The sequence below is a fragment of the Carlito syrichta genome, unplaced genomic scaffold (assembly GCF_000164805.1).
Source record: "Carlito syrichta isolate Samal-C Ts95f unplaced genomic scaffold, Tarsius_syrichta-2.0.1 Scaffold96980, whole genome shotgun sequence".
NCBI lineage: Eukaryota > Metazoa > Chordata > Mammalia > Primates > Tarsiidae > Carlito > Carlito syrichta.
Window position 1 is genome coordinate 27880 of NW_007041076.1, and position 13091 is coordinate 40970.

Sequence of the window (13091 nt, forward strand, 5' to 3'; positions counted from 1 at the left end):
GAGGCAGTATTTTATACATTAACTCATTTTACAGTAAAAGCATCGTATGTACAAGTGTAGAGAAATAGCTACGCAGATAGCTCCAACTTAAAAATGGGCTGTAATTTTAAAGTCCAAAGTTGTTTTGATACATATTGGAAAATATTTTCCCTGTAGAAAACAGTAAAAATGATAATATCCCCCAAGCTAACCCAACAAGTCCATTTAAACCAAACAGTAGTTTAACACATTATACATTTATAAATATGAAGTCTAGGATCCAGGAGAAACTTTAAGTTTCATTGATTGAAACAGTCGGTCTTCTTTTTTTAATTAAAATATGTTGATTGGCAAATAAAACGGCCCACAAAGGATGCGGAGGATAGCACCAAAGGGTAGTCTGCCCCCAGTGGTGATGATTAGTAGTGACAAGGACATCGATTTCTAGAACCCAGTGTAGTTTCATGGTGTATTTTCACATACATGACCTCATTTTATGTTTTTAACAAGTATTACTTCAAATCCATTTTGCAGAGGGGTATGCTTAAGGCTGAGCAGTTGATTGACTCTAGGAGGTCATTTTGTTGCAAATAGAGACTCTACCTAGTGTGTGTGTGTGTCTGTGTGTGTGTGTGTGTGTGTGTGTGTGTGTGTGTGTGTGTGTACACGTGCGTGCACATGTGATATTTAAAGTGGATCAACAGGTAAAAGGGATACAGCACTGGGGAGAGGGAGAACACATTTCTGAACTTACTTGGCAAGAGCAGGTTCCATTTCCTTCCATACCTTCTGCACAACTGCCCCGGCCACTGCAGGGGGATTCCGCTCCTCCTGGACAGTCTAGAAAGTCAAACAGCTCAGATTCATTCATTCATGACTGTGCACAAGCATCCTGCAAGGATGCACTTAAGCATCTCCCATGAGCCAGTGAGTGTGCTAGTTGCCAGGGGAAGGAAATCACTGCAGAGTCTGTTGGTATCACTTAGGGGTTACAGGGAAGGCAAGTGTGTAAACTGTGGTCACATGCTGTCATAGAAGATATCACGCAGTCTACCATGACTTGAGTGTTTGTGATTCTCTTTACACTGATCTAATGAAATCATTCCTCTCACACCTCAGGGGTGGTCATGGTTGCTGCCAATTAGCAGATGAGGAGGCTGAAGCTTAGAGAGGTCACATAACTCTCACCAAGGTCCCACAGTTTATAAGTTGCAAAGCTAGGAACTGAGCTCAGCCCTTAGCATGATTCTGAAGCCAGGCCTCTTCCTTAGTGTGCTAGACAGGGTACTGAGGGAGTCCAGCAAAGGTTGCTGTGAAGTTGTCTTAGGGTCCCTGAGAGACATCCACGAGGAGGAGTAATCTAAGCTGGGGTTTGGAAGGTGCAGTAGGAGTTGGTGGTGTTTATAAGGGAAGGGGATTTTAGGAAGAGTGGGTAGCAAGTGCCAAGTCTGGGGTTGCAAATGGGCATGGCCTATTCTGGGAATGGTGGGGTCTGTGGGACTGGCACTGGGGTGTGACAGTGGTGGGGTTGACAAGATATGGTAGGACAGTGGGGGCTGATTAGTGATGTGCCTCGTATGGCAGGCAAAGGAATTTTGGTTTCTCTCAGAAGCTGATTCCAAACAAACATAGATTTTTGTACTTCTGTGCAGTTCTAGACCCAAACTGGAATGTTTATAAACATTTATTAGAAGATTTCATGTTCATGAAACATCCAGAGGATACCTACTATACACCAGTATATTTTTCAAGTTAGAGCAAAGGAACATTTAGCTAGAAAGCCAGATAGAACCATGCCCAAAATCAAATAGAGAATTTAAAACTATGATAAGTGACAGAAGTTTAAGGTGTTACTGCAACGAGGACTTTTTTTTGAGTCAGGGTCTCACTCCATCGCCCAGACTGGGTCGACCTGCTGGGCTCAGGTGATCCTTCCACCTCAGCTTTCCAAGTAGCAGGAACTACAGGTGCATGCTACCATGCCCGGCTAATTTTTTTGTGATATATTGTAGATATATATTGTATATATCTCACCAAGTTGCCCACACTGGTCTTGAACCCCTGAGCTCAGGCAATTCCCTTACCTCGGCTTCCCAAAGTGCTGGAATTACAGGTTTGAGCCACTTTGCCTGGCCGAGGGTTTTTTTTTTTTTTAAGTCTATTTCTTTTTACACTTGCTATTATTCTCCACTTTGAGTGTGGAGTCGACATGGGTTCTTATCTAGGAAGTGGAGCTACAAATAGACCTAACTTTAGGGGACTGCTGTGAGTAGTAAACACACGCACTCCTTATTATTACCTAGAACTTTGTATTATTGGCAGTTTTGTGGAAGTCCTCTGCCTTGCTACCCCAAATTTGGAATAACGCTTGATCCTGCCTCGTTCACACAAACACATTTCTATGTGGCATGTAACTCATACGTATAAGTCACAGTGAAAAACAAGACTCTGGTTTGGGCTGCTCCCACAAACAAGGCTGGTGGTGATGTGAGATTTGATGGTGTCATGCAAAGCGCTGGGATGTTGCTATCAGAATGTTCTGGGTTTGAATCTCAGCTCAACCTTTGCTAGTAACCTTTTGCAAGTAACCCTTTGCTGTTGAGAAAGTCCATGCCTGGCTTGAGATTCAGTTCAAGTGTGGGCTGGGACAAGACCATCCTCCAGGCAGGTTGTTGCAGGAACTGGAAACAGCAGGTACTTGGTGAATGAATGGTAGTTGCAATTATTGAGTAGATCTTCTTCTCTGGTTTTTATTCTTTCAGACTGGTATTGTAACAGTTAACAACACTCAGGAAATAAACTACTGGACACCTGCTTGAAACAGTCACCATGGAAGGTCTTGGTTTTATATGGGTGAGAACACAGACCTGGATTCTATTTTCGGGTCCTACTGGTCTAGTGAGGAGAGAGTCGTGGATTGACGGACCGCCAGGCAATATTGGGTTACAACCTGGGATGAGGGTTGTAAGGGAAGAGATCTAGAGTTTCATCTCTCTGCCTACTGGATGTTACCAATCCTTCCCCCAAATATCGAACGGTCCTGTTGGTTTAGATCTTGTCTCAACAGATGGCAACAGCTGAATCACTAAGGAATTATTTAAATATTTTTCTAAAGAACAGCAGCAGTAAGTGAGGATGGAGAGGAAGACAGAGAGCTTGACCAAGCAGGGGCTGGGTAAGCACTTGGGAACTCATCTAAAAACCTAAGGAACCACTTGAGTCCACTCACGATGCCCAGCACGGGGGCTGAGAGAGCATCTTTGCAAATTGTTCACTACCAAAGTGTTCTTCTGTTTGTTTTTCATAGCAGGCCAATCTTGGACTGAAATGGTGTTTTTTGAACCAAGGCAGGACTAGGAAGATAGAGAAGCAACAAATATTCCCTTATTTTTCACTCTTGGTCCCTGCGCCTATCCTCAGGACGGGTGTGCAAGGTACTCCCTTGGTGATAGCCAGCTTGCCTTCAGGACTAGCTTAGAAGAGCACAGGGTCTCCTCCAACCTAAGACTGAGCACTTAGAGCCACCTTTCAGAGATGTCCTCCCGAATATTTTAATGTTTGCTAGTGAAAACACCTGAATCCCAGGCTTTTGCCCTCACATTCCATTGAATCGGCTCCTCCATGCAAAGCACCAACTCCCCTCCCTGTCTTTGTCTTGCCTTCCTACCGTCCAGGCCAGTCGACTCCCCCAGACCTGTCTTTCTCTCCATGTCTCACCTGTGTTCTTCCCACTCTCAAAGACCCCCCCTCCCTGACCCCGCCTCTGAGACCCTTTAGGCTTTTCTACCTTCTGGGTGCCTGTTCCAATGGACCCATTTCTATTATAGCACCCATAGGAGAAAAGGGGAAAAAAGTCATCTACTGAGAGTATAACCATGTTCTAGCTACAAGAGGAACTGGAAAGCTTTCCCTCATCCCAGCTTCTAAGCATGTGACTTTGTGTCCAGGAAGTTAACAAGCCGTTCTTTTTTTTTTTTTTGAGTTGGAGTCTCACTCTGTCGGCCGCTCCCGGCCACCACAGCCTCGACCTGCTGGGCTCCGGCAATCCTTCCACCTCAGCCTTCCAAGTAGCCGGAATTACAGGCGCGCGCTACTACGCCCGGCTGATTTTTTGATTTATTGTAGAGATGAGGTCTTGCTGCCCAGGCGGGTCTCGAACCCGTGGGCACAGGCAATCCGCTCACCTCAGCCTCCCAAAGGCGTGGGATTACAGGCTGAGCCACCGAGCCTGGCTTGGCTAAGCCGTTCTTTTTAAAACTCTAGGTAGATATTCCTCTCAGGGTGGTTCACTGGACCAGCTGTTCCAAATCACCTGCAAGAGGGGAAGTGTTATAAAGACATTTCCAAGTCCCCCCTTATCCGATATGCATCCATAAAAATGCACCTCTCAGATGTCTGACTTTGGAAGCATAATTACCTTGAAATCCACCATTTTGTTTATGAAGCCACACTTCCCATGACTGCTATGTGACCGAGGGTGGTACTGATGCCAGGGTAGGCCACTCCTTCAGGAGCAGGACTCCTTTGTTGGGTGATTTTTGGCTGGAGGACTCCAGCTTTACCAAATTTTCTTAGAACTACACATAGTCAAAATTTTTTGTATCCAACCTTCCTTGACTTCTCTCATTCACAGGGATCAGAACTTCATCGCTGTCTGAGAGCTTCCTTTGCTTCTCCTGGCTTCCTACTTATTTTGTCTCAAGGATGTTTCCTCTAAGTAATATTTCACTTCTAGCCATGTCTGGTATCTACCTTTTGGAAGACCTGGCCTAATACATCAGGGCATAGAGAGCTTTTGTGACAATTAAACAAAGCCTCCTCCACCCACTGCCCTTGTGGATATATCCCCACAGATATAAGGCTTGGAAAGCAGATGAAACTAAAACAAAGAGAAGACTGCCTCATCCTCTGGTGACCAGGCCCACACCAGAGCACGGAGCTTGGCAGGCTGAGAATAGGCTGGATTTCAGTCCATACCCAACCCCTTGTCCATTAATAAACTGCTACAATTTATGCAAAGTCCAACACTTCACATCTACCAAGGCACAAGAATATAGTCATTCAAATAATACATTTTAACGAGCTTTCCAGGTAATTCTACTGCACATTAATATTTGAGAACTATTGAATATGGTGGCAGAATTAATGCAGATTGCAGAGAGGAGGTAAAGGTTTTTGTGCTTCCCAGACTGCTCCTAGGGAAATACCCAGGAGTTGATGGGTCTTTGCATGGGATAGTTGTGTGAGGAATGGGCTGGACATAGGCAAAGTTCTTAGTGCCTCAGCAAAGTTCCGCTGTGGATGAGCTCAGCCAGCAGGAAGTGCCTAGACATTTAACTAGAACAAAATTTGCTGCAGAAGCAGCATTCTGGGAGTGCACCACCATAGGGAGATGTTGTACACTGACTTAGGCCTCAGTGATTAATCAGCAGTTAGGTTTTTTTGGGTAATATATGTAGCCTCTGGTGGTTAGAAGTCAACAGGAACCTTAGCTTCTAAATTGTACCACCAGGTAGGTTACAATGAAAGAAAATTCTGTAAACTTTTACCCACCAATCACTAGAACAGCCATGCTAGTTCTTCTTGAAACTTTCAAGAAGCTCTACTCTCTACCCTCAGGCTCTCTGACCATCAGTGGCAAAGATGCTCCAACACTGAGTAATCCTCAGAGGGGACACAGCAGACCGCAAGGGCTTTTCTGAAGCTCTCAGCTGCTGTGTTTCCTGGACTCTTAGACCTCTTTCATGAAAGAATAGTATAGCTCAGGCAGTCTTTGTAGCCAAACACCTGCCTCAAACACCACTCATTTTTCCAATGAAAAATCATTTCCAAATGAAGGAGCTAAGCTGTAATATTCTTGAAGCCAGGGAGTATGTCTTGTTGATCTTGGTGTTCCCAGTATTAACTGAAAAGTTAGAATGAGGGCAGGATGCCTTATGTTTTATTCAATGATACATTAAGTGTCTGTATTAATACTTGGCACAGAACAGGAGTTTAACGGGCATGTATTGAATGAATGAATAAGTGAGTAAATAAGTACATGTGTGACTGACCAAGTACAACTCCAAATGTAGAGATGCAGCTCTCAGAGGTAGGCCACTGGAAAAGTAATTAAAGTGAGGGGAAATTTGTTTCTGCTTCTCAAACACAATCACATATGACCCCAATCAGGTCAAAGGTAGACCACAGGAGGCTTTTTTCTCCCAGATGGCATATGGTACTTGAAAGTAGCAAGAAACTTCCTTTCCTGGTCAAGGTGGAGAAATACGGAACAGATTTATCTTGTTTTAAACAAGTGAAAAAAACCAGAAAAATATACAAAATTATAGTTTTCAGATGTTAGATAATGGAGAGTGATTTATGAGAGATGGGAAAAATGAGCTACTCTCTAAAATTACAACAATTTACAGTGCAGGGAGGGATACCTGAATGGAACACAGTGGAGGTGGAATTTGGAATCTGAGGAGGCCAAGGTGGCTAGGATTCAGAGAGCTGCCCAGAAAGGGAGTGGGCAAGTGCTGGAGCTCTTCAATCTCTCCTTCTCTCACTCCACGTAGCTGAGTAATGATCAGCACATGAATGAGAGGAGACGACCTGAGGCTTAGGAAGAAATACTTGAAAAAGGCAGAATGAGAAGACAGGACCCAGCTCACACAGGGCCAGGGATATTTGGTGTTCCTTACAGCCAGAGTGGAAAATCTTGTACTTCATGAAGCATCAGGAAAAGCATTCAGAAAACTATGACCTCCTTACTGGGGGAAAATCAGTCCTAGAATAAAGGCTCCTCTCCCTCTGCCTAAGAAAGCTCGAAAGCAGGCTTAAATAGTTTCCAGTTAACTTAATTGTGTCTCAGAAATTTGATTATAATGTGCCTTAGTGCAGTTTTGTTTGTCCCAGAACAAAGCTCAAGAATGTTTTTTAAAGATACAAGAATATCAAACACAATAAAGTAAAATTTGCAATGTCTGAATTTAGTAAAAACTTACTAGGCATGAATAATGAAGAAAAAAAAAACAGTTCAATGAAACCAAACCACAGATGACATATATGATAGACTTAGTAGGCAAAGATTTTAAAATGGTTATTATAACTGTATTTTATATATTGAGGAAAGTAGAGGGGAAAAATGCATACTAAAAAAGAAAGATATAAACAAAACCCAAATTGAACTTCCAGAAATGAAAATACAACATTTGAGATAAAAATTTACTATATAGAATTAACAGCAGTTTAAACAGTGAAAAAAAAAATTAATGAATTTAAAGACAAACAATAGAAACTACAAAAAATGAAGCACAGAGAGAAAAAAGACTGAAAAATAAGCAGAGCATCAGTGAGTTGGGACACTGTCAGGCATCTCAATATTTGTGTTATCGGGGTCTCAGAAAGAGAGAAAGGGAGAAAATGCATTTGAAAAATATGGCAAAAATTTTCCAGTTTTGATGAAAAACTATAAACCCACAGATTCAATAGCTCAAAGAACACCTAGAAAAAGCAACATGAAGGAAACAACACATTATAATAAAATTCCTTAAAACCAGTGATAAAATATTAAAAGCAGCTAAAATGAAAAAGATACATTATGTTGAGGGGAAGAAAGAGAACAATGACAATGGATCTCTTGTTAGAAACAATACAAGCTAGAAGAAAGTGGAACAATGTCTTTAATATAACAAACAAACTAACAAAGTTATCAATCTAAAATTCTATATCCAACAACGGTATATTTCAGAAACAAAGGCAAGATAAATACATCTTCAGACATAGGAGAGCCAAAAGAATTCATCACCAGCTAACCTGCACTCCAAGAGAGTTGAAGGATATTGGTCAGGAAGAAAGAAAATAATATCGGATGTAACTCTGGACCCACATAAAGAAATAAAGAATGCTGAACATGGTCACTGTGGGCTAAATGTAAAATAGTTTTTCTCAATATTTGAAATCCTTTAAAGGATAGCTTGTTGTTTAAGGCAAAAGTGATAACAATATAATGTGGAGCTTGTAACATATATAAAAGTAAAATGCATGAAAATAATAACACCAGGACTGGGAGGGTAGAAATGGAATGCACACTGTTTCTTGTGCATAGAGTCTATTTGAAGGTAGACTATGATAAGTTAAAGCTGTACTCTGTAAACCCTAAAGCAAATACTTTAAAAGCCCCACCAAGCAAAAGATGTAGCTAATATACTGACAAAGAAGATAAAATAGAATTATAAAAAGAATTAGTACCAAAAAAGGCAAACAAAGAGGGCAAAAAGAACAAAGAGAAGATGGGACAAACAGAAAACAAACAGGAAAACGGTTGATGTAAACCCAACACATAAAATGTAAGTGGTCTAAACACTTAACTAAAAGTCATGGGTCATCATATTAGATAAGAAAGCAGTAATTATATGCTGTCTACAGGAGGCCCACTTTAAATGTAAAAACATAAATATGCTAAAGGTAAATGAGAGAAAAAGATATAGCTAAAGGTAAATGAGAGAAAAAGAAAGCAGTAGAGGCTTGTATTAATATCAAAGATTTCTGAGTAATGAATTTTTACCAGGGATAAAGAAGGTTATTTTATAATGTCAATGGTGTTAATTCATTAAGAGAACAAAAATCATGAATGCATAAGGGCCTCATAACAAATTTTCAAAGTTACATGAAATAAAAACTCATAGAACTGCAAGGAGAAACAGACAAATCTACCAATAAAGTCAGAGATTTCAATTACTCTTTCTCAATAATCAATAGAATAAGTAGTCCTAAAATTATTAAGAATATTGACTCAAATGTTTTATGAAATAAAAAGAAGAAAAAATCATCAGGGATAGAAAAGAATTGAAGAGCATAGTTAATCAACTTGACTATAGAATGCTCCATCTAAAGACAGTAGAAAACACCTTCTTCTCAAGGGCACGTGAAACATTTGCCAAGATACAAGATATTCTGAGACATAAAACAAGTTTCAACAAATATAAAAGGATTCAAATCATGTAAATTATATTTTATGTTTTCAATGAAATTAAATGATGAATTTCCTTCTAAGCACTATTTTAGCTTCATCCCACAAATTTGATATCTTATGTTTTTATCTGCATTCACTGAGTAAAAGAAACACATCTGGAAATAATAGCATAAACATCTAAAAAATCTGCACATCTGTAAGTTAAATATTATACTTATAAATAACTCATGGTCAAAGAAGTAGCCAAAAGGGAAGCTTAAAAATATTTTGAACTGAATAGAAATTAAAACACAACATATCACAATTTTTGAGATGCAGTTAAAACAGTGCTTAGAGGGAAACGTTATTGCACTAAATAATTACTGCCTCATAGAAAAGAAGAAAGCTCTCAAATCATGTCCAAAACCTAAGATAAAGATGTTAGAAAAAGAATAGCGAATTAGACCAAAAACAAGCAGAAGATAGAAATATAAATACAGAAACAGACATCAAGGAAATAAAAAATAGAAAAGCAATACAGCAAATAGATGAAAACAAAAGCTGGTCAATGAAATGGTAAAGATCTAGCCAGATCCAAAGGAAAAAAAAAAGATGTAAATTACCAGTCAAGATCACAGGAATGAGAGAAGGAGCATCATTACACATCTTATAAACATTAAAGGGATAAATAAATATTATGAACAACTTTATGCCAATAAATTTGACGATATATATGAAGCGGACAAACTTATTATAAGTAAAGCACTACCACGGATCACTCGAGAGGAAATAGATAACCTGAATATCCTTATACGCAAGAAGCTGAATTCGAATTTATATGCAAGAAATCTGCTTGTTTATCAGTTTCATTGATTAGCTTTTGTTTTCATCTATTTGCTCCATTGCTTTTTTATTTTTTATTTCCTTGATGTCTGTTTTTATATTTATATTCCTATCTTCTGCTTGTTTTCGGTCAAATTTGCTATTCTTTTTCTGACATCTCCTCATATGCAAGAAGCTGAATTTGAAGTTAAAATTCTTCACACAAAGAACATTCCATGCCGAATGACTTCATTTGTGAATACTATCTCACAGTTAAGGAAGAAATACCAATCTTACAAAAACTCTTCTAGGAAACTGAAGAAGACAGGATATATTTCTAGCTCACTCAATTTGGAAAGCATTGTTACCCTGATTCTAAAACCAGACAAAATGCATAACAAGAAAAGAAAGCTACTGACCAACATCCCTAATGAGCATAGACACAAACAATCTTAACAAAATTTTAGGCAGCCAAACCCATACATATACGTATGTTTACATAACAGATAATAACATGGTCGGAACAATAAGATTTTAAAAAGACAAAATAAATAAAGATTGGAAAGGAAGAAATAGAATTGTCTCTATTTTCAGACAATCTGATTATCTAAGGAGAAGATTACCAAGACTCTCCAAAAAATTATTAAAATTAATCACAAGGTTAGGAAGTTCTTAGGATATGAGGTCAATAACAAAAATCAACTGCATTTCTATAAACTAGAAATGAACCAATTAGTGCAGAATTTTCAAAAAGTCATAAAAACTTGTAACAAAAGTCATGAAGAACTTAGGTATGAATCTAACAAAATTCTGCAAAGTTTGTAAGCCAGAATCTACAAATCACTGATGAACAAAATAAAAGAAATCCGAAACCTATGAAGAGCAGCCGGGCTTGGTGGCTTAGCCTGTAATCCCAGCACTTTGGGAGGCCAAGGCAAGTGGATTGTCTGAGCCTGAGGGTTCGAGACCAGTCCAAGCAACTTGGTGAAACCTCGTCTCTGCAAAAAAAAATCAAAAATTAGCTGGGCATGGTAGCACGCACCTAGTTCTGGCTACTTGGAAGACTGAGGTGGAGGGATCTCCCGAGTCCCACAAGGTGATGCTGGGGTGGCTGTGAGTGTGCCACTGCACTCCAGTCTGAGCGACAGAGTGGGACTCCAACTCAAAAAAACCAAAAAAAACAAAAATGAAGAGCTATATTGTGGCTATGGGTTAGAGGATTCAGATGTCAGTTCTCGCTAAACAGATCTATAGATTTATTGTAATTCCAATTAAAATCCTAATAGGATTGTGTGTGTGTGTGTGTGTGTGTGTGTGTGTGTGTGTGTGTGTGTGTGTGTGTGTGTGTGGGGAAATTGACAAATGGATTCTAAACTTATGTGGGCCGGATGCGGTGTGGCTCAAACCTATAATCCCAGCACTTTGGGAGGTTAAGATGGGAGGATTGCTTGAGCCCAGGAATTCAAAACCAACCTGGGAAACATAGCAAGACCTTGTCTCTACAAAAACATTAAAAAATTAGCCATGTGTGGTGGCATGCAGCTTCAATCCCAGTTACTCAGGAGGCTGATGTGGGAGGATCACCTAAGCCCAGGAGATCAAGGCTGCAGAAAGCTGTGATTGTGGTACTGTACTCTAGCTTGGGTAACAGAGTGAAAGTCTGAGTCAAAATAAATACATAAAAAATAAAAAATGAACTTATGAGGAAAAGCAAAGGCACTGGAATATCCAAAATGATTTTGAAAAACACGAAGTTGGAAGACTTACACGATCTGATTTCAGAACTTATTAAAAAGCTACAGTAATCAAGACACTGTGGTACTGGTGAAAGGATGGACATAGATCAAATGGACAGAGTCCAGAAATAGACCTACACATAGAGGGTCCGTTGATTTTCTGCAACAGTTCAAAGGCAATTTGATGGGGCGATGACTGTCTTTCCAAGAAATGCTGCTGGAATTATTAATTTATTATTTATATGCAAAGACATGAACCTTGACCCATACCTCAAACAATATACAAAAAATAACTTGAGATGGATGATTGATTTAAACGTAAGGCCTGAAACTATAAAGTTTCTAGTAGAAAATATAGAAAATATCATTGTGATATTAGGTTAGTGTTAGAAGCAGTAACTATAAATAAAAAATTAATCCAGTTGATCTCACCAGAATTGAGAACATTTTCTCCTCAAAAGACACTGCTAAAAGAGTGTAAAGATGAGACACACGGTGAGGATACATTTTCAAATCACACGTGTAATGGACTTTCTCAAATCTTTGAAGAACTCTCAAAACTCAGCAATAAGAAAATAAGCAACCTGAAAGATATATGGATAGCAAATAAGCACACGAAAATATGCAAATTGCAATGAATTATAATGAAAGGCCACTACACACCAATTAGAATGGCTAAGCAAACAAACAAACAAAAAACCACCCGATTATACCAATTTCTAGCAAGGATGACAAACAACTAAACTCTCATACAATCCTGATAGGAGTGAAAAATGATGCAGAGACTTTGGAAGACAGTTTGGCAATTTCTTATAAAGTTAAATATTCATTCACTGTACAATCCAGGACTCCCCCTCCCAGGTATTACCCAAGTAAAATGACAACTTATGTTCACCCAAAAACCTGAATGTCCATAGTGGCTTTATTTTTAGGTGCCCCAAACTAGAAACAAACCCAGTGTCCTTCAGTTAGTGAATAGATAAACTGAGTCTGGTCACAGAATGGAGTACTATGAAGCATTACAAAGGAATGAAACTACTGATACATGTGACAGTATGGATCAATCTCGAATGCATTACATCAAGTGAAAGGACCCCAACTCACAAAAGTACATACTGTATAATTCCAGGTAAATCATGAAAAGGCAGAATTACAGACACAGAAAACAGATTAGTATATGCTAGGAATTGGGAGTTAAGGATAGCAGAGGGAATTTGAGGGAATATATAGCTGTTAATCTTAATTATGTATGTGGTGGTTGTCACACAACTATTTAGGTTTGTCAAAGCTGAAATAATTGTACACCAAAAAGTTTGAATTTTACTTTAAATTATGAAATACATTAAAAAAATCCATTAGCACTGGTTGTGTGCCTCAATGATTGGTTTGGAAAAGATGATCAAAGTTCCAAAAACGATTGGTTAAACTTTACTTCTATTTAAACCTTACGGGTACCATTTTCTATAGTCTGTCCTCACTAGAAAGGAAAACCAATTCAGACACTAGAATCAGAACCGCCCATTTTCAAACACCAGGTAAGTTATACAGTTCCCTACCTTGAATCTTTAAATCGTTCCATTTGGATGCTTTAGTGTTCTTGCAAGAAAATCAATGGTCAG

The 13091-nt window shown here is 39.1% G+C and overlaps 1 protein-coding gene across 1 annotated transcript in view; it reads right to left on the minus strand.

Annotated features, from left to right (window-relative positions):
* LOC110596006 (stabilin-2-like) overlaps positions 1–13091 on the minus strand; it is a gene marked incomplete at its 3' end in the record, with an annotated part of 54282 nt that overhangs the window by 24927 nt on the left and 16264 nt on the right. Inside the window, exon 4 of the mRNA XM_021714674.1 lies at positions 734–819. Within this exon, the coding sequence (XP_021570349.1) occupies positions 734–819 (86 nt within the window). The remainder of the gene's footprint in view (positions 1–733; positions 820–13091) is intronic.